The sequence below is a fragment of the Rhinoderma darwinii genome, chromosome 4, assembly GCF_050947455.1.
Source record: "Rhinoderma darwinii isolate aRhiDar2 chromosome 4, aRhiDar2.hap1, whole genome shotgun sequence".
Classification (NCBI taxonomy): domain Eukaryota; kingdom Metazoa; phylum Chordata; class Amphibia; order Anura; family Rhinodermatidae; genus Rhinoderma; species Rhinoderma darwinii.
The window spans coordinates 25,051,159-25,073,964 of NC_134690.1; the positions used below are offsets into that span (position 1 = coordinate 25,051,159).

At 46.3% G+C, this 22,806-nt stretch overlaps 1 protein-coding gene across 1 annotated transcript in view; it reads right to left on the reverse strand.

The window, feature by feature from the left end:
• The window catches only part of LOC142759079 (cytochrome P450 2K4-like), a 30,174-nt gene extending 18,429 nt beyond the window's left edge, over window positions 1-11,745 (reverse strand). Inside the window, exons 1-3 of the mRNA XM_075860925.1 lie at window positions 11,560-11,745; window positions 2,448-2,610; window positions 461-610 (exon numbers count right to left, since the gene is read on the reverse strand). Of these exons, the coding sequence (XP_075717040.1) occupies window positions 461-610; window positions 2,448-2,610; window positions 11,560-11,733 (487 nt within the window). The 5' untranslated portion in view covers window positions 11,734-11,745. The remainder of the gene's footprint in view (window positions 1-460; window positions 611-2,447; window positions 2,611-11,559) is intronic.
• Window positions 11,746-22,806: the final 11,061 nt, after the last annotated feature.

Genomic DNA, 22,806 nt, shown 5'->3' on the forward strand with positions numbered 1-22,806 from the left:
ATAGTCGTAGGCAAGAACTAAAACTTGTCAGAATGCAGAAAGGCAAAAACAATAAAAAATCTTACACTCCTTGAGGCCACGATTGGCTTTGTCTTTGGGGAGTTTAACATTCATACAACACATATTAAATTGTATTGCTATGTACTTTTTTTATTGTTTTCACAAATCTCCAGTACAATAAAAACATGGATAATATATTTTATTACGGGAAGGGGCATCTTTTTCCCCTTTTAGTAGTCTGTTGACCTCTTTCTCCTACCTACAGGTAGTCTGTAAATGTCCAGAAACCCCCTCAGTTACCACAAAATGGTAACCGAGGATGGCGTATGTTGAAATCAGTGGGTTTGGCTGACTTTTATCTAGTGTGTATGGTCACCCTAACAAGATGAGAATATAAACAAAACAAGACAAAACTTATCATTCTCAAAATATACAATGCAGGAGACATCCCACCACTCACCTCCATATGATTTCAACTTCTCTACTAAACACTCAGCCTCTTTAACAATCCTGTTTTCTAGAGATTTCTTCCCCATTCCATAATCTCGTAATGTTGAGAGTGCAAATCTTCTCATCACTTTCCAGTTCTCCCCATTGGCAAAAACAATACCTAAGTAGTAGAAGTAAAATATGTTATGGTGGAGTGCTAATATACACTACCGTTCAAAAGTTTGGGGTCACCCAGACAATTTTGTGTTTTCCATAAAAACTCACACTTATATTTATCAAATGAGTTGCAAAATGACTAGAAAATATAGTCAAGACATTGACAAGGTTAGAAATAATGATTTTTATTTGAAATAATAATTTTCTCCTTCAAACTTTGCTTTCGTCAAAGAATGCTCCATTTGCAGCAATTCCAGGATTGCAGACCTTTGGCATTCTAGCTGTTAATTTGCTGAGGTAATCGGGAGAAATTTCACCCCATGCTTCCAGAAGGCCCTCCCACAAGTTGGATTGGCTTAATGGGCACTTCTTGTGTACCATACAGTCAAGCTGCTCCCAGAACAGCTCTATGGGGTTGAGATCTGGTGATTGCGCTGGCCACTCCATTACAGATAGAATTCCAGCTGCCTGCTTTTTCCCTAAATAGTTCTTGCATAATTTGGAGGTGTGCTTTGGGTCATTGTCCTGTTGTAGGATGAAATTGGCTCCAATCAAGCGCTGTCCACAGGGTATGGCATGGCGTTGCAAAATGGAGTGATAGCCTTCCTTATTCAAAATCCCTTTTACCTTGTACAAATCTCCCACTTTACCAGCACCAAAGTAACCCCAGACCATCACATTACCTCCACCATGCTTGACAGATGGCATCAGGCACTCTTCCAGCATCTTTTCAGTTGTTCTGCGTCTCACAAATGTTCTTCTGTATGATCCAAACACCTCAAACTTCGATTCGTCTGTCCATAACACTTTTTTCCAATCTTCCTCTGTCCAATGTCTGTGTGCTTTTGCCCATATTAATCTTTTCCTTTTATTAGCCAGTATCAGATATGGCTTTTTCTTTGCCACTCTGCCCTGAAGGCCAGCATCCCGGAGTCGCCTCTTCACTGTAGACGTTGACACTGGCGTTTTGCGGGTACTATTTAATGAAGCTGCCAGTTAAGGACCTGTGGGGCGTCTATTTCTCAAACTAGAGACTCTAATGTACTTGTCTTGCTGCTCAGTTGTGCAGCAGGGCCTCCCACTTCTCTTTCTACTCTGGTTAGAGCCTGTGTGTGCTGTCCTCTGAAGGGAGTAGTACACACCGTTGTAGGAAATCTTCAGCTTCTTGGCAATGTCTCGCATGGAATAGCCTTCATTTCTAAGAACAAGAATAGACTGTCGAGTTTCACATGAAAGCTCTCTTTTTCTAGCCATTTTGAGAGTTTAATCAAACCCACAAATGTAATGCTCCAGATTCTCAACTAGCTCAAAGGAAGGTCAGTTTTATAGCTCCTCTAAACTGCAAAACGGTTTACAGCGGTGCTAACATAATTGCACAAGGGTTTTCAAGTGTTTTCTAATCATCCATTAGCCTTCTAACACAGTTAGCAAACACAATGTACCATTAGAACACTGGAGTGATGGTTGCTGGAAATGGGCCTCTATACACCTATGTAGATATTGCATTAAAAAACAGATGTTTGGAGCTAGAATAGTCATTTAGTACATTAACAATGTATAGAGTGTGTTTTTGATTAATTTAATGTTATCTTCATTGAAAAAAACTGTGCTTTTCTTTAAAAAATAAGGAAATTTCTTAGTGACCCTAAACTTTTGAACGGTAGTGTACATCACACTGAACTCCTCATAATGAAACATATGTGATGTGTCTACAAGAAAGATATGAACTCTTAAGAACGATCATGATTCGGCATCCAACTCCATATTTCAGTACCATTTTCTAAGGTCAAAAATATATTGTGTAATGAGACAATTTATAAGAAAATAGAAGGCAAAGTTACCATGCTCTTTTATTGATTTGGAGAACATAGGATTGTGCGGTCTGTCAGAGAATACTTCAGCATTGTTGATTAGAGCGTCTTTAATGGTGTCGTAACCGCATAGGATAACTATTTTTGTCATACCAATCTGGACACTGAAGATTGTGCCGTACTCTTTAGACAGCTGTGAACACAAAAATTATAGCAGATTTGAATAATTTTAAAGTTATTTAAAATATAGTCAGAATTATGGTCACCTATTTTTCTTTTTTTTAAATTTAGTTTTTATTGAAGTTTTTACTATGACATAAACAGAGAATGTATGCATCGGTTTAGCCAACATGGCTACAAAAGCAGTATTACTCTCAATAACATTATAAAGCATACAATACAACATATGAAAACGAAGAATAAGGAATCAACATTCATGGCTGCTTACACATGTAGTTAGACAGAGAAAAAGGATTGTATGTCCTATAATAAGGCACATAAAATTATACAAATGGTCACGTCGGTAGATTCTCACATCAAGAGTGAAAGGCCCTGAAGAGAACATGGGGGAACAGGTCTCTCCAGAGCTTATAATATGTCGGCTCGTATAGTTATACATGAGAATCACATAAATAAATAGGTCCGCATTTAATTACACAGAATTACATATATAAACGGAGGGCAAAACATTTAATTTGAGGTAATAGCAGGCACAGAAGCTCCCGATGTCACAAAGTCAAACCATGTGGACCAATGACTTGTAAATTTGCCTACAGAATTAAGCCGAATCGCCACCATTTTTTCCATGGTGTAGTCAAAATTAACCAGATTAATCAGCTCTGCTACCGTCAGGGGAACATGAGATTTCCATGTCCGAGCAATGAGTAATCTAGCTGCAAAAATTATATGACCTACTATATAACGTAAATCCTGTGGAATTTCGCAAAGACCAATTAAACAAAGGGCTAGGGCCGGGGACAAGGAAACCCCGCCTGCTCCCAACCATCAAAATTAAGATCAGGGTGTCACGGGCACAGGGTATGTGGACCCACTAGGCCGCTCCGCCGTAGCGGGGAGGCAGCTGACCAGGTCACAGTCTAAGCAGAAGTAAATGGTAGACAGTATGCTTGGGTACCTGAAATAGTCCGGACGGTGGCTGTGGCTTCAGCATGGATGGAGGCAGGTGCGGCAAGTGGCGCTAGACGTGGCGGGCAGTATACGATGACACTTGACGTGGCAGATGGCACTTGACGTGGCAGATGGCACTTGACGTGGCAGAAGACACTTGACGTGGCAGATGGCACTTGACGTGGCAGATGGCACTTGACGTGGCAGAAGACACTTGACGTGGCAGATGGCACTTGACGTGGCAGATGGCACTTGACGTGGCAGAAGACACTTGAACGCGGATAGGCACAGGAACAATACGGAATACAGGAACGGTAACAGGGCACGGGTAACAGCTGAAACGGGAGACACTAAGGAACCATTTGCGAGACAGACTGGGAAAGACTAACAACGCTCAGGCAAGGATTAGAAGGCCAGGGGCCTTCTTATAGACCAGGAAATCGTGGCAGTTGATGGTGATGACAATTTCCTAATTGCGCGCGCTGGCCCTTTAAGGCCGGGCGCGAGCGTGCGCGCGCACCCTACGGGATCCAGCCGAACGGAGCGGAAGTGAGCGCTGGCATCTCCTAGGAGCGAGACGGAGGCCAGCGCTCACAGATCCATGGCTGCGGGCGTCGGGAGGTGAGTAAATCCGACGGCCCGCGACCATGGGCGCTACAGTATCCCCCCTCTTACGCCCCCTCTTCTTGGGGCCAGAGTGAGAGAGGAACTTTTTAATAAGAGCAGGAGCACTGAGGTTCTCTTCTGGCTCCCAGGACCTCTCCTCAGGACCAAACCCTCTCCAGTCCACCAAATAGAAAGTCCTTCCTCCTACTCTCTTGCGGTCCAGGATCTCCTTTACCTCAAATACATCAGAAGGACCACTGGGAGCAACTGTGGGACTAGAGGTCTTGCTGTAGCGGTTAAGGACCACTGGTTTCAGGAGGGACACTTGGAAGGAGTTAGGGATTCTGAGGGTAGGAGGCAGCCGCAGCTTATAGGAGACAGGGTTAATTTGTTGCAGGACCTCGAAAGGACCAAGGAACCTGGGAGCGAACTTGTATGAGGGCACCCTCAAGCGAATGTTCCGAGAGGACAGCCAGACTTTAGTCCCCGGAAGATACTGAGGCGGCTCTCTTCTCCTAGTATCTGCCTTTCGCTTCATGCGTTCGACCGCCAGCAAAATAGAGGACCGGGTCTGTTGCCAGATTTGCAGGAAGTCCCCATATGCAGAGTCAGCAGCGGGTACCTGAGATGAAGTCGACACAGGAAGAGGGACTCTGGGATGTTGACTGTACACGATGTGAAACGGAGTGGAAGTGGTGGACTCACTTGTGTGGTTGTTGTATGAAAACTCCGCCCATGGAAGAAGCTGTACCCAGTTATCGTGCTGTGAAGAGATGAAGTGGCGGAGGTAATTTTCCATGATCTGGTTGATCCTCTCAACATGCCCATTGGACTGGGGGTGATAGGCAGAGGAAAAGTCCAAACTCACATCCAGGAGTTTACAGAGGGCTCTCCAGAACTTGGAGGTAAACTGAATCCCCCGGTCAGACACAATGTGAAGAGGCAAGCCATGCAAGCGGAAGATGTGCAGAATGAAGAGACTTGCCAGTCGAGGAGCAGAAGGTAGGCCGGTCAGCGGGATAAAACGTGCCATCTTAGAGAACCGGTCCACCACCACCCAGATGGTGTTGCATCCTGCTGAGAGAGGAAGGTCCGTGATGAAGTCCATAGCAATGTGCTGCCAGGGGGCACTGGGTACAGGCAGGGGTTGAAGCAGGCCGGCAGGCTTGCTGTGAGTCACTTTGTTGGAGGCACACACCGTGCAAGCAGAGACAAAGTCCAGAACATCCTTAGATAGCGTGGGCCACCAGAAGTGACGAGCGACCAGGTCTTGGGTTTTACGGACACCGGCGTGCCCAGCCAGTTTAGAACTGTGTCCCCAGCGGAGAATTCTTTTTCTGTCTGCCAACCGAACAAAAGTTCTCCCCGGAGGGATATTTCTAAGCTGCAGAGGATTGGCGGTGACAACGCAGGATGGGTCTATGATCGTCTGAAGGGACTCCACCGGGTCTTCCGTCTCAAATGATCTGGCCCTCACATTCTTGTCAGCGGGACGGTAGTGGAGGAGAAATTGGAAACGGGTGAAGAACAGTGACCACCTGGTATGACGAGGATTCAGTCGTTGTGCAGACTGAAGGTAAGTGAGATTCTTGTGGTCGGTGAAGATCAGGATGGGGTGAGCAGCGCCCTCCAGAAGATGTCTCCACTCCTCCAGGGCCAATTTGATAGCCAGCAGCTCCCGATCTCCAATGGAATAATTGCGCTCAGCAGAGGAAAACAGTCTTGAGTAGTAGCCACATACTACTGCCTTTCCTTTGGAGCTCCTCTGGAACAGAAGTGTGCCTGCACTAACAGAGGAAGCGTCCACTTCCAGTGAGAACTGCTGAGATACGTCAAGGTGATGGAGGATCGAAGCTGAAGTGAAGGCTTTCTTGAGGCTAATGAATGCGGACTCTGCCTCTGGAGTCCACACCTTGGCGTTCACACCCTTCTTGGTAAGGGTAGAGATGGGGGCCGTCAGAGAAGAAAAGTTCGGAATAAACTGCCGGTAGAAATTGGCGAAACCCAGGAACCGCTGTATGGCCCTTAGGCCTTGAGGACGTGGCCATTCCAGGACAGACTTTAGCTTCTCAGGGTCCATCTTAAGGCCTTGATCCGAGATGACATAGCCCAGGAAGGGCAAAGACCTCTTTTCAAAGGTGCATTTCTCTAACTTGGCATACAAGCGATTCTCTCTTAGTCGCAGAAGAACTTGACGAACATGCCTCTGATGGGTCATCAGATCTGGGGAGACAATTAGAATATCATCGAGATAAACTACAACGCACATATAGAGGAGATCTCGGAAGATGTCATTAACGAACTCCTGAAATACTGCGGGAGCGTTACACAGTCCGAAGGGCATCACTAGGTATTCGTAGTGCCCATCGCGGGTGTTAAATGCTGTCTTCCATTCGTCACCCCGGCGAATCCGTATTAGATTATAGGCCCCCCGCAGATCTAGATTGGAAAAAACTTTGGCTCCTCGTATGCGATCAAACAGCTCGGAAATGAGTGGCAACGGGTATTTGTTCTTCACCGTGATCTGATTGAGACCACGGTAATCAAAGCAGGGTCGGAGATATCCATCTCTCTTTTTAACGAAGAAGAATCCTGCCCCGGCCGGGGAGGAAGATTTTCGAATAAAACCCCTCTCCAAGTTCTCCTTGATATATTCTGACATCAATAAAGTCTCTGGCAAGGAGAGAGGATATACTCGTCCACGGGGAAGAGAAGCATTGGGAACCAGTTCAATGGGACAGTCATAATTCCGATGTGGAGGCAACGTCTCAGCCTCTCGTTTGCAAAAGACATCCGCAAAACTGGCATACTGAGAAAGTAGATCGGAGAGTGACTGAGGCAGAGGGGGCACAACAGGACGGACTTGTGACAGGCAATGGCTATGGCATCTGGAACCCCATTGAAGAAATTCTACAGAACTCCAGTCGAGTGTCGGGGCGTGTAGACGGAGCCTTGGCAGACCCAGCAGGATAGGATTGATAGCCTTGGGTAGTACCAGGAAGGAGATCTGTTCCGAGTGAAGAGCTCCGACCCGTAATGTCAACGGCTCAGTGATGAGCATGATCGGATCAGGCAACGGTATACCATTCACAGAAGCAACTGCCAGGGGTCTCTCCAGACGGACTGTGGGTAGTTGAAACTGATCCACTAGATCCTGGTGAATAAAATTAGCAGCAGCTCCAGAGTCAAGATAGGTGGAGCAAGGATGTGATGTCTGTCCGGTGACGATGGCCACAGGTATCGACAATTTGGAAGAGGTTTTAACATTTGGAGACATTCCACCTAGAGTTGCCTCTCCAACCAACCCTAGGTACTGCAGTTTTTCCCGGTTTCTGTGGGCATTGGCACGCAAAATGACCCTTGAGGCCACAATACATACAAAGTCCAGAGGAGCGTCTGCGCTGCTTCTCCTGTTCAGATAACCGGACTCTGTCTACCTGCATGGGTTCCTCAGGTAGCGCACTAGGAGTGGACAATAGTGGTCTCTGGGCAGAGGGTGCTAGTCTGTGGGCCCGGCTCTCCTGACGAACCTCTAGAGAGCGCTCCCGGATTCTCATATCAACCCGGGTGGCTAACAGGATGAGGGCATCCAAGGTAGAAGGAAGGTCGCAGGCTGCCAGTTCGTCCTTGATGTGAGAGGACAGTCCCTGCCAGAAGGTTGCCACCAGTGTCTCATTGTTCCATGCCAGCTCGGCTGCTAGGGTACGGAAGGAGATAGCATACTCCCCTACTGTGGAGCCTTCTTGCTTGAGGGTCAACAGAGTGGCTGCCGCAGAGGATGTTCGACCCGGCTCCTCGAACACGGCACGAAATGACTGCAGGAACAAGGCTAGGTCCGCGGATACAGGTCCTTGTTGCTCAAAGATTGGGTTCGCCCATGCGAGGGCCTTGCCAGCGAGGAGGGAGATAATAAATGCCACTTTGGCCTCCTCGGAGGGGAAGAGATGAGGCCATAGCCTAAAATGCACCGTGCATTGATTGTGAAATCCTCTACATGCTCTGGGGTCACCGTCGTAGCGAGGAGGAAGAGGCAGAGGAACTGAGGATCCGGAACAAACAGGGGGAGCAACAGGCAGTGGCACGGCAACAGCTTCAGGGGGAAGAACCGGGGGTGGAACAGCGAGTAGATCCAGGCAGACCAAGATAGAATTCACCGCCTCAAGGAGTTGATCCTGACATGTGCGTAGGTCATGCATCTCTGTCTGAATCTTCTGTACTGGGGTCTTGGGCTGGCCAGCGGGTTCCATGGCCTGAGCGTACTGTCACGGGCACAGGGTATGTGGACCCACTAGGCCGCTCCGCCGTAGCGGGGAGGCAGCTGACCAGGTCACAGTCTAAGCAGAAGTAAATGGTAGACAGTATGCTTGGGTACCTGAAATAGTCCGGACGGTGGCTGTGGCTTCAGCACGGATGGAGGCAGGTGCGGCAAGTGGCTCCAGACGTGGCGGGCAGTATCCGATGACACTTGACGTGGCAGATGGCACTTGACATGGCAGATGGCACTTGACGTGGCAGAAGACACTTGACGTGGCAGATGGCACTTGACGTGGCAGATGGCACTTGACGTGGCAGAAGACACTTGACGTGGCAGATGGCACTTGACGTGGCAGATGGCAGTTGACGTGGCAGAAGACACTTGAACGTGGGTAGGCACAGGAACAATACAGAATACAGGAACGGTAACAGGGCACGGGTAACAGCTGGAACGGGAGACACTAAGGAACCATTTGCGAGACAGACTGGGAAAGACTAACGACGCTCAGGCAAGGATTAGAAGGCCAGGGGCCTTCTTATAGACCAGGAAATTGTGGCAGTTGATGGTGATAACGATTTCCTAATTGCGCGCGCTGGCCCTTTAAGGCCGGGCGCGAGCGTGCGCGCGCACCCTACGGGATCCAGCCGAACGGAGCGGTAGTGAGCGCTGGCATCTCCTAGGAGGGAGACGGAGGCCAGCGCTCACAGATCCATGGCTGCGTGCGTCGGGAGGTGAGTAAACGTGACGGCCCGCGGCCATGGGCGCTACACAGGGGAATATGAACAAAGATAACGGAGTGGTAACTGGGTCAACTGTATACATTCTGATGCAGGTGTAGACGCTGTAAGATATTTCCAGGCAGTGAGCGATGCTGTAATTGTAGGGATACACTTATGTATTACGTTGTGCCCGGGTTTGTCAAGTGACAAGAGAGAGATGAGAGGAAACCCAGTGGCCACTCTTTCAATTTCCACCCATCGAACGTTATTATGGTCTATCAACCATTGCTTTAAATGAGTGAGAATTGTGGAATAATAATATCTTTTGACATCGGGAACTCCCATGCCCCCGGATGCCCAAGGTCTAACCATAGTAGTAAATCTTATTCGAGGCTTTCTCCCAGCCCAAATAAAATTTGTAAGGATTCTTTGGAGTTTGGCCAGGTAAGTATTTGCAACTGGTATTACCACAGTACGGAATATATACAGTATAACAGGGAGAACCATCATTTTGACAATGGCTATCATACCTGCCCAGGAAATCATGGGTTTAGAGAAACTATCCAATAGTTTGGTAACTTTGGGGAGTAAAGGCAAATAATTTTTGGTAAATAAAGCTGAGCTTGGGCTTGTGAGTGAGACACCCAGGTGAGTAATATGATTATCCTGCCATTTAAAAGGAAATTTATCAAGTAGTGCTGCTTTATCCCGCGGATTAACCCCTATATTTAAGATCTGAGATTTAGACGAGTTCACCTTGTAATAAGAAACCCTACCAAATTTAGAGATAGATTCCTGAATGGCAGGCAAGGAATTCAGAGGTTGGGAAATTGACAGCAAAACATGATCCGCATAAAGTCCAATTTTGTGGACTGAAGGGCCTACTTGAATACCAGTTATATCAGGGTTAGTGCGGATCAATTCTGCTAGCGGTTCCATAACCATAGCAAATATAATTGGGGACAAAGGGCATCCCTGTCTCGTCCCATTGCTAATTGTAAAGGAATCAGAGAGGAATCCCGAGGTTAGGACCCTAGCCGACGGATTTGATTATAATGCTAAGATTGCTGACTTAATAAACCCTGTGTAGCCAAATTTATCCAAAATTCGAGACAAATATCCCCAGTGAACTCTATCAAATGCCTTCTCCGCATCCAAGGCGAGTAGCAAAGAAGGCACCCCAGAAATCTCCGCCCACCTGATGAGATTCATGAACCTACGTGTTCCATCTGGGGCGTGTCGACCAGCCACAAACCCCACTTGATCCGGGTCAATTAAATAGGGAATAATATGATAAAGTCTATCAGACAGGATCTTTGCATATATTTTAACGTATGGTCACCTTTTTGAACAACTTCGGTGAGGGTCTTGGTACTCTGACCAAATGACTTAAAGGGGTTGTCCACTTTGGACAATCTCTGCTTGTTAGAAGGGTCCCTTGACACTAAAATGATCACAAAGTTTTCCCCGGCTGGGCCCCTTAGCGATCATCTGTAATCAGTAGGAAATCTAGCAGTAAGTGTTAATTTTTCCTGCAGCGCCACCATAGGGGAAATTAAGCATTACACAGTGTCCATTCATATCAATGTGTTTTCTGTGTAATGCAGGACATGAGAGGTTCTCCAGAGCGAGAGACGCTCTTTGTAACCGCTCTCGCCAAGAGCTGAGGATCCTGAACCGAGGACCCCCCTATATTATCTCAGAATTCTCTAATAGGGTGTATAAAAATGAGTTTTCTAAATTAGACAAGCCCTTTAAGCATGATTGTATATACATTATTTATTTAAATAAGTTAGGAGGAACCAGGGTAGCTAGACATAGAAGATCAGGTTGTTGCTAGTAGAATCGAAGATCTTGTAATCAACTAGCTGAGTCAAGATCAAACATATGTGTACAGCGCAAAATGTTATAGGAAATATGTAATCAGAAAGCTAGCCAGAATAAAAATGGACAGGTACAGAAGCCAACATTAAGTACAGGGGGCCCCAACTATAAACAAGGTCCAAACTAGCGAAGGTTAGTAAATTAAAGGGGTTGTCCACTACCGGACAACTGATGACATATCCACTGGATGTCATTTCATATTATGCAATGTACGGAGCTGGAAGCAGTTGGCTTCATACATTGCATAGCGGCCGTGCTGCCAAACTGCAGCTCTGCTCCAATTCACTTGAATACCGCAGTACTGCAGCTCGGCTGCTATTCCGTGACCGGAGCCAACTGCTTCGGCATGGACGCCCGATGCCCGGAGTCAGCCGGAGGAGCTAAACGGTGCGGGGTCCAGGTGTCGGACCCGAACCAATGATATACTGATGACGTATCCGGTAGATAGGTCATCAGTTGTCCGGTAGTGGACAACCCCTTTGATAAGTAATTTTCTTATTATACGTGTCCTCATATGTTATAACATATTTTTACAAAATATTTTCATTACCTGACAAAATGTTTTATAGGGTTTTGACATGTCCAACATGAGTATATTTCCAAGAATTGGTAACGGCTTTGGTCCAGGGGGGAAATTTTTGTATTTCCCTTGTTTTTTATTTCTAAAAACATTGATCAAGAAGAAGATGACAATGGTTGACAGGAGAATTGTGACGAGCTCCATGGACGATGTGACTTCTGTTTAATTTAGAGAAAAAGGAAAAGATATAAGTGACTTTGTTATGTACATAAATAGATAAATAAGTGGTGTCAGCATGTTTTCAACCATTTCTTTAATGATCCAATAAAGAAACTTTACAAATAATCTAAACATTTCCTACAGTTTTGTGTATACAGCTCTTTGGAGAAATATGATGTGTAGAAAAAAAACACCCTTTTATAGCAATATGAAAATGCAGACGTTTCAGAGGAGCAGAGGGATTTCGGAGAAAAGAAGGGACTCTCTGTCCAAATAAGAACCAATTCAAGAAATACCCCAAAATTGTGAAAACCTTATCTGCACGGGAATCACTGCTGTACCCCATAAGCCAAGTTTTTGTAGGACTTTATTATTCTGTCCACACCTGCTCCCCTGGTGTACAAGTACCCATTCCTGTAACCAGCGGTGGGATCCGGCCGGTTTGCTCCGGTTCTCCCGAACCGGTTGTTAAAATGACAGCCGGTTCCCAGAACCGGGTGAAGCAGGAAGCTGGAACCGATCCCCTGCACTCAATTATATCCAAGTCCTTAGGACACGGATACAATTGAGTTGACTAGCACTGCCCTGGAGAGGCACATGATGCCTCGCCATTCGGCACTTTAGTGATGATGCAGTCGGCGTGATGGCGATGACGTCATCGCGCTGCTGCATCGTTCCGATGGAGGAGAACTGACGTCGCTGGAGGATGGCGCGGCAACGGGACAGGTAAGATAATGTGTTTTTTTTCCTTCTACTGTGGGCACTATAGGGCACTACATAGGGGACTATACAGGGAACGAGAACTACAGAAGACTATATAGGGAACTAACTACTGGGGACTATATAGGGGCTCTTATTTACAGGGAACGCCTCAGGGTACCCTATCTACCGGGTAACGCCACTTAGGGCCCCATGTGGCATTCCCTGTAGATAGGGCCCCCTGTGGCGTTCCCTGTAGATAGAGACCCCTGTGGCGTTCCCTGTAGATAGAGCCCTCTGTGCCCCTGTAGCGGTCCCTATAGATAGGGCCCCATGTGGCGTTCACTGTAGATAGGGCTCCTTGTGGCGTTCCCTGTAGATAGGGCCCCTTGTGGCGTTCCCTGTAGATAGAGCCCCTTGTGATGTTCCCTGCAGACAGAGCCCCCTGTGGAATTCCCTGTAGATTGAGCCCCCTGTGCCTCTGTGGCGTTCCCTGTAGATAGGGCTCCATGTGGCGTTCCCTGTAGATAGGGCGCCATCTACAGGTAACGTCACATGGGGCCCTATCTACAGGGAACACAACAAGGGGCTTTATCTACAGGGAACACCACAAGATGCTCTATCTACAGGGAACACCACAAGGGGCTCTATCTACAGGGAACGCCACAAGGGGCTCTATCTGCAGGGAACGCCACAAGGGGCTCTATCTACAGGGAACGCCACAAGTAGCTCTAACTACAGGGATTGCCACATGGGGCCCTATCTACAGGGACCACCACAGGGGCACAGGGGGCTCTATCTACAGAGAACGCCACAGGGGTCTCTATCTACAGGGAACGCCACAAGGGGCTCTATCTACAGGGAATGCCACAAGCTGCCCTATCTACAGGAAACGCCACAGGGGGCCCTATCTATAGGGAACGCCACATGGGGCCCTATCTACAGGGACTGCCACAGCGGGCTCTAGCTACAGAGTACGCCACAGGGGGCTCTATCTACAGGAAACGCCACAGGGGGCTCTATCTACAGGAAATGCCACAAGGGCCCTATCTACAGGGACCGCCACAGGGGGCTCTATCTACAGGGAATGCCACAGGGGGCTCTATCTACAGGAAACACCACAGGAGGCTCTATCTACAGGGAATGCCACAGGGTGCTCTATCTACAGGGAACGTCACAGGGGGCTCTATACACAGGGAATGCCACAGGGGGCCTATCTACAGGGGGCACTATACAGGGCACGCTACAGGGGCCACTACACAGGGAACGCTACAGTGAATGCCACAAGGAGCACTATCTACAGGGAATGCTACAGGGGTCCCTGTCTGCAGGGAACGCTACAAGGGTCACTATCTACAGGGAACGCTACTACCTACAGAGGGCTCTATGGGGAGAACTATCTATAGAGGGTTCTACTGGGACAACTATCTACAGAGGGCTCTATGAGGGGCACTATCTACAGGGGGCTCTGTGTGTGGTGCATTACTTTACAGTGTTTGACACAATTTTATTCAGGGTCACAGTGTATGTTACTATTATATTCGGGGACACAGTGTATGATACTATTATATTTGGGGGCATAGGGTGTGGTACCATAAGAATTTGCTCTTCGTTTATAGGTGCAGAAATGTTGAAAAAGTGAGCTTCCGGAGACATCTGAGCAGCAAATGTACCCATTTCCGCAGAAATGGGTCATGGCCAGGAGGCATCATAGAGTTCTGCACCAGATGGAAAAGTAAAGGGAACGACTAGAATCTGAGAAGTCATCACCGGTGAGTCACTAAATGTAAATGTTTATTGTCCCTGTGACTGCTCAGTACTGTAGTCACCGTATGTTCTGCAGCAAGGTGATGTGTGTATTGGATTTTTTGTGAAACAGCAACTCCCAGCATATCCTTACCATCGTTCTGGCTGTACTGGGAGCTGTCGTTTTATGCCGTACAAACTTATATGGCAGGGGTTAAACTTGCAAATTATCTGTGTACTGAGCGGTATTTGTACTGGTGCTGTTTATATGTACTGAGCTTGGTTCTGGTGCTGTATATATATATATTGTAAACAGTCAGTAGGAAGACTGGTGGAGGGTAGGTATGTGCCACTGAGATTTCTTATCTCAGTGGTGTAAATCTCTGGGAAGTTCGTTGCTCAGCAAGGTTAGTTGGTGAGCAGGAGTTTTTTAGGCTGGATTTCAGGGTCCGGGATTTAGGAATGGCTGTAGAGATTCTGGGTGGGATGGCCATTTCCATACCTACACTCCAGGTTTTGGTTTCTAGAGGTTCTGAGTCTCAGCTGGCCCTGATTAAAAGGGAAGCTGACAGTGTGAAGAGAGAGAGAGTGAGGAGGAAGGAGGTTGTTATTCCTCCAGGGAGACTGCTATGACAGAAGCACCTAACAAAGGGGATTTGCTCACTCAGGTGGTGGCTGCTACAGGGTGAGAACTTTAAAAATTGTCTTTCAACAAAGTTATATTGTTTTGTTTATTGCTTTACCCAGTGGATGCAAACTCTGTACAAAAAGGATCTGTTTGTTTGGAGCAAATAAAAAGTACCCTCTGTGTCTGTTTTACCCTGTTTCCGTGTGCGTGACTGCCCAATACAGCAACCCAAGGGGAACGCCAGCTCACATATGGTGGTGAATGTGGGCATCGCGCTAAGGGTAAGTGCACAGTTCCTTCATTTGATTGGACTTCCCGTATGTCCTGGGTAAAAGCAGCAACGGGATTGAAAAAAGAGACTTTTATGGAAGAGCTCGTAAAACAGATGGTGCAGGCAAACCTGCAACAGAAGCAAGCGATCGCACAGCAGCAGAGGGCTCATGCGGAGGCTATACAGGTTCAACAGGAGACCAACCGCCTGCTGGGTGAGCAAGTTTCCGCCCTAAGAGAGATGGTCGTGGCTCAATCACAGTTACCATGGGAAACAGCCAAAACCCTGATAAATGTGCGCAAAACAGTGCAAAGCACCCTGCAGAAAATGACTGCTGCAGATTATGTGGAGGCAAATATAACCATGTTTGAAAGCTTGGCCGAGCGAGAGAAACTCCCTCTGAAAGAGTGGGCAGAGGTCCTGGCACCATTTTTAGTGGGAGAACCACAAAAGGCATACTTCGACATGACACAGGAGCAAGCCAATGACTATCATCTATTGAAAGCAGAGATACTGGCTCAGATGGGGGTTACCCTTTCTGGGCGGGCTCGTCGGGTTCATGCTTGGCGGTACGAGAGGACTAAACCACCGCGATTCCAGCTGTTCGATCTCCTGCATCTGGCACGCAAGTGGCTTCAGCCCAAAATCCTAAATCTTAGGGAGATGGTGGAAAGAGTGGTGATGGACCGCTACATGAGTAGCCTGCCAAGGGAGTTGTATCGCTGGGTTGCCCAAGAGAGCCCCAGACTCTAGACCAAATGCTTTCGGCAGTCAAGATGTATACCTCTACTGAAGATTTTCTTGCCCCTGAACCAAAAGTGCGACCTCCTGAGCGAAGCTACGAGGTACAACCTGCTGCGGTCGGAGCGAATCCGGTCCCTAGTACCCGAATGGCAGAGTTGCCACGAGGAGGGAAACTAAAGTTTAAACCCCTAGCACCAGGCACCCAACAGTTCCATTCTCCAATCCGGAGTAGACCTGACTTTCTCTGTTGGAGGTGCCAGCAGCCGGGCCACATTGCGGCCCACTGTCCCCAAAACACGGAACCGATGGATTGCAGTGCCACTCCACGATGCTGCGTGTTTGCCCATTTGGCCTGCAGTGCTGGTACCCGACAGGAGGAGGGACTACAGGAGCGACAAGTCCTTGTGAATGGGGCCGTTGTCACAGCCCTCCTGGACTCAGGGAGTCTGGTCACACTCTTGCAGGCCACCCTACCACATGTACTGGTTAACCCGGAAAGGCGGGTGGGGGCGATATGTGTACATGGGGACACCAAGGACTACCCGGTGGCCAACGTCGCTATAGAGACTGACTCTGGGTCTCAGGCCCATGAGGTCGCGGTTGTAAATAATTTGATTCATGCCTTTATCATTGGGCATGACTTTCCCTTGTTCTGGGAGCTGTGGGACCACAGGTTGGCTAGGGGGGGCAGGAATAAGGTTGATATTTTGTCTTTGCACCCTGTTCCTTTAAATGAGGATGGGCCCACTGAGGCAGTAGCGGTAACAGAAATGGGGGCGACAATTTTCCTCTGGCGGTTTTAGCAGGAGAAGAGGGTGAGCCTGCAAGTCCCGAGTCAAGTCCCCCTGATCTTGAGGTATCCCAGGACAACTTTGGAACAGCTCAACTGAGAGACCCCACCCTAAAAAATGCCTTCGGAAATATGACCGTCATTAATGGTGTTCCACAGGGTCGTAATGCGGATAAATGTTTTCCCCATTTTCTCTTAATGGGGTCTACTGTATCGGGTCACGCAAATAAGGGAGACCCTAGTTGAACAGTTGCTGGTACCCGCCCCATATAGACGTATGGTACTGGACATGGCTCACACCCATGTGCTAGGTGGTCATTTAGGTACAAATAAGACCCAGGAAAGGATCCTACAAAGATTCTAGTGGCCAGGCTGTTATAAAGAGGTTGCAAACTATTGTAAATCATGCCCAACCTGTCAGTTAACTACTCCGGTAGCCTACTTTTAGGAGCCTGTTAGTTCCCCTGCCTATAATTGAGGTCCCGTTCGAACGAATCGCGATGGACCTAGTGGGACCGTTGGTTAAGTCTGCCCGGGGCCACCAGTATATTCTGGTGGCGTTGGACTATGCCACCAGATACCCTGAGGCTATCCCCCTGCGAAACACCTCCTCTAAATGTATTGCTCGAGAGTTGGTGCACATATTTTCGAGAACTGGCCTGCCAAAGGAAATATTGACAGATCAGAGAACCCATTTTATGTCTAAAGTCATGAAAGAGTTATGTAGGATCTGGAAGATCAAACAAATAAGAACCTTTGTCTATCATCCTCAGACCGATGGACTGGTAGAGAAGTTCAATAAGACCCTGAAGGGGATGTTAAAAAGGGTTGTGGAGAAGGATGGTCGGGACTGGGATTGCTTATTGCCCTATTTGTTATTTTCTATCAGAGAGGTCCTTCAGGCCTCCACTGGGTTCTCTCCATTTGAGTTACTGTACGGCAGGCACCCCCGTGGTCTCCTCGATATTACCAAAGAAACATGGGAGATTGAGGCGACACCTTATAGGAGCATAATAGAACATGTTGGACAAATGCAAGATCGGATAGCCAGGGTTATGCCCATAGTAAAGGACCACCTACAGAGAGCTCAGGAGGCACAGAGCCGAATATATAACAGGGCAGCCAAAGTGAGGCAGTTTAACCCGGGTGATCGCGTGTTGGTGCCCACAGTTGAAAGTTAATTTTTGGCCAGGTGGCAAGGCCCCTATGAAATTGTGGAAAAGGTTAGTGAGGTAACTTACAAGGTACATCAACCGGGGGAAAAGGAAGCCGATCCAGCTCTATCACATAAATTTAATTAAACCCTGGCAGGATAGGGAGTCCTTGCTAACTTTCTCAAAAATATCTGAAGATCTGGATATGCAGATTAGAAAGGTTAAGATTGCTGAAACTTTGTCACCGCCACAAAAACAAGAGACGAGTGAATTTTTACAGCATAATAGGGACTTGTTTTCAAATCTGCCAGGTGTTACTGATGTGATAGAACATGATATTATTACTGACCCGAAAGTCAAAGTAAGCATTAAGCCCTATAGAATCCAAGAAGCCAAGAGACAGGCCATCTCAGAGGAAGTGAAACTCATGTTAGCACTGGGGGTGATTGAGGAGTCTAATAGTGGGTGGTCCTGGACATGGAGATTCTGCAATGACTTTCGTAAGCTGAACGAAGTTTCCAAATTTGATGCCTACCCTATGCCTAGGGTAGATGAGTTAATTGAGCAATTGGGGCCAGCCAGATATATTACAACCCTAGATCTCACAAAAGGGTACTGGCAAATTCCGTTGTCAAAGGAAGCCAGGGAGAAAACTGCCTTCTCCATCCCAGAGGGGCTGTTTCAGTATGTAACCATGCCCTTTGGGTTACAGGGTGCACCGGCCACCTTTCAAAGGGCGATGGATCGGGTTTTGAGTCCGAACAAAAGATACGCGGCAGCCTACCTAGATGATATAGTCATCTTCAGCACTAACTGGGAGACCCATTTGAAAAAAGTTCAGTCTGTGTTAGATTCCCTCAGAAAAGCAGGGTTTACTGCTAACCCAGAAAAGTGTGCATTGGGTTAGAGGAGGCCAGGTATTTGGGCTATTTGGTAGGTAGAGGTGTGATAAAACCTCAAGTGAACAAAATTGAGGCAATACAAAATTGGCCACAGCCCCTTACAAAAAAAACAGGTGAGGGCATTCTTAGGTATTGTGGGATACTATCGAAGATTCGTCCCAAACCGGTGTGGATAGCACCAGACTTTTCGAAGGAACTTGTTGTACAAACCGATGCCTCCAATGTTGGTTTAGGGGCAGTCCTATCGCAAGAAGTGAATGGGGAGGAGCATTCCATAGTGTACCTAAGTAGGAAACTCACTTCTTGTGAGATGAATTATTCAATAGTGGAAAAGGAATGTTTGGCCATAAAGTGGGCACTAGAGACGCTGAGATACTATCTACTAGGCAGAAAATTCCGGTTACTTTCGGATCATGCCCCCTTGAAGTGGATGTGCCACAACAAAGGAAATAATGCAAGGGTAACTAGATGGTTTCTAGCATTGCTAAATTTTAATTATAGTGTGGAACACAGACATGGGAAACTACATGTCAATGCCGATACCCTTTCACGTCTCCATTGCTTATCGGCTACAAGTGCCCAGTCCCCTGGCGTTGGGCAGAGGGGGGGATATGTAAACAGTCAGTAAGAAGACTGGTAGAGGGTAGGTATGTGCCACTGAGATTTCTTATCTCAGTGGTGTAAATCTCTGGGAAGTTCGTTGCTCAGCAAGGTTAGTTGATGAGCAGGAGTTTTTTAGGCTGGATTTCAGGGTCCGGGATTTAGGAATGGCTGTAGAGATTCTGGGTGGGATGGCCATTCCCATACCTCCACTCCAGGTTTTGGTTTCTAGAGGTTCTGAGTCTCAGCTGGCCCTGATTAAAAGGGAAGCTGACAGTGTGAAGAGAGAGAGAGAGTGAGGAGGAAGGAGGTTGTTATTCCTCCAGGGAGACTGCTATGACCGAAGCACCTAACAAAGGGGATTTGCACACTCAGGTGGTGGCTGTTACAGGGTGAGAACTTTAAAGATTGTTTTTCAACAAAGTTATATTGTTTTGTTTGTTGCTTTACCCAGTGGACGCAAACTCTGTACAAAAAGGATCTGTTTGTTTGGTGCAAATAAAAAGTACCCGCTGTATCTGTTTTACCCTGTTTCCATGTGCGTGACTGCCCAATATAGCAACCCAAGGGGGACGCCAGCTCACAATATACACTACCATTCAAAAGTTTGGGGTCACCCAGACAATTTTGTGTTTTCCATGAAAACTCACACTTATATTTATCAAGTGAGTTGCAAAATGACTAGAACATATAGTCAACACATTGACAATGTTAGAAATAATGATTTTTATTTGAAATAATAATTTTCTCCTTCAAACTTTGCTTTCATCAAAGAATGTTCCATTTGCAGCAATTACAGCATTGCAGACCTTTGGCATTCTAGCTGTTAATTTGCTGAGGTAATCGGAAGAAATTTCACCCCATGCTTCCAGAAGCCCCTCCCACAAGTTGGATTGGCTTGATGTGCACTTCTTGCGTACCATATGGTCAAGCTGCTCCTACAACAGCTCTATGGGGTTGAGATCTGGTGACTGCGCTGGCCACTCCATTACAGATAGAATACCAGCTGCCTGCTTCTTCCCTAAATAGTTCTTGCATAATTTGAAGGTGTGCTTTGGGTCATTCTCCTGTTGTAGGATGAAATTGGCTCCAATCAAGCGCTGTCCACAGGGTATGGCATGGCGTTGCAAAATGGAGTGATAGCCTTCCTTACTCAAAATCCCTTTTACCTTGTACAAATCTCCCTCTTTACCAGCACTAAAGCAACCCCAGACCATCACATTACCTCCACCATGCTTGACAGATGGCGTCAGGCACTCTTCCAGCATCTTTTCAGTTGTTCTGCGTCTCACAAATGTTCTTTTGTGTGATGCAAACACCTCAAACGTCGATTTGTCTGTCCATAACACTTTTTTCCAATCTTCCTCTGTCCAATGTCTGTGTGCTTTTGCCCATAGGCCAGCATCCCGGAGTCGCCTCTTCACTGTTTACGTTGACACTGGTGTTTTGCGGGTACTATTTAATGAAGCTGCCAGTTGAGGACCTGTGAGGTGTCTATTTCTCAAACTAGAGACTCTAATGTACTTGTCTTGTTGCTCAGTTGTGCAGTGGGGCCTCCCACTTCTCTTTCTACTCTGGTTAGAGCCTGTTTGTGCTGTCCTCTGAAGGGAGTAGTACACACCGTTGTAGGAAATCTTCAGTTTCTTTGAAATTTCTCGCATGGAATAGCCTTCATTTCTAAGGACAAGAATAGACTGTCGAGTTTCACATGAAAGTTCTCTTTTTCTAGCCATTTTGAGAGTTTAATCGAACCCACAAATGTAATGCTCCAGATTCTCAACTAGCTCAAAGGAAGGTCAGTTGTATAACTCCTCTAAACAGCAAAACTGTTTACAGCGGTGCTAACATAATTGCACAAGGGTTTTCAAGTGTTTTCTAATCATCCAATAGCCTTCTAACACAGTTAGCAAACACAATGTACCATTAGAACACTGGAGTGATGGTTGCGGGAAATGGGCCTCTATACACCTATGTAGATATTGCATTTAAAACCAGACGTTTGCAGCTAGAATAGTTATTTTCCAGATTAACAATGTATAGAGTGTATTTCTGATTAATTTAATGTTATCTTCATTGAAAAAAACTGTGCTTTTCTTTCAAAAATAAGGAAATTTCTAAGTGACCCTAAACTTTTGAACGGTAGTGTGTATATATATATATATATATATATATATATATATATATATATATATATATACATATATTTAGATATATATAGATAGATATAGACATAACTGTCACGATGCGGGGTGTGGACCCACTGGGACGTACCGCGTAGCGGAATGGCAGCTGGCCAAACAGGTAAGTACAGAGTTCAATTAGTTCAGCGAGGGTACCTGAGACAAACGTAGGCAGTATCGAGGCAGGCACGTCCAGGACCAGGCGGCGGGAAGTCGTCAGGTGAGGCGTAGCAGATCAAGCGCAGACTGTAGCATAGCACGGCAATAGCACAGCACGGCAATAGCACTAGTTAGCACGGAAACAGGATACGGGAGAAAGGCTCCAGGGGAAGGAGCTGAAACGTTGCTTATGGGACAATAAAAGTACCCTCTTTTTTTCACCTCTAACAAACGGAGTGCTGCCTAATTTTTGTACTATACATAATTGGGATCTTGGTGTACTCTCTTGGACTTGCACCCACACTATACCGGTGCTGCTGGATCCATTTAACTATATATATATATATATATATATATATATATACATATATGTACTGAGCTTGGTCCTGGAGTTATATTTATCATAACAACCAAGCTCAATACATATATACAGCAGCAAAGAGAAGCTCAAAACAAATATACAACTCCAGAACTAAGGTCTGCATATAAATACAGCACCAGGATCAAGCTCATTACATATATACAGCACCACAACAAAGCTTAGTACATATATACAGCACCAGAACCAAGCTCAGTACATATATACAACACCAGAACCAAGCTCAGAACATATATACAACTCCAAAACTAAGTTCTGCATATATATAGCACCAGAACAAAGCTCAGTACATATATACAGCACTACAACAAAGCTTAGTACATATATACAGCACCAGAACCAAGCTCAGTATATAAATACAGCCCCAGAACCAAGCTCAGTACATATATGCAGCACCAGAACAAAGCTCGGTACATAAATACAGCACCAGAACAAAGCTCAGTACATATATATCAGAAGAACCAAGATCAAAACATATATACAGTAAAGGAAATAAGTATTTGATCCCTTGCTGATTTTGTAAGTTTGCCCACTGTCAAAGACATGAACAATCTAGAATTTTTAGGCTAGGTTAATTTTACCAGTGAGAGATAGATTATATATATATATATATATATATATATATATATATATATATATATATATATAAAAAAGAAAAAAAAAAGAAAATCACATAGTCAAAATTATATATATTTATTTGCATTGTGCACAGAGAAATAAGTATTTGATCCCCTACCAACCATTAAGAGTTCAGCCTCCTACAGACCAGTTACACGCTCCAAATCAACTTGGTGCCTGCATTAAAG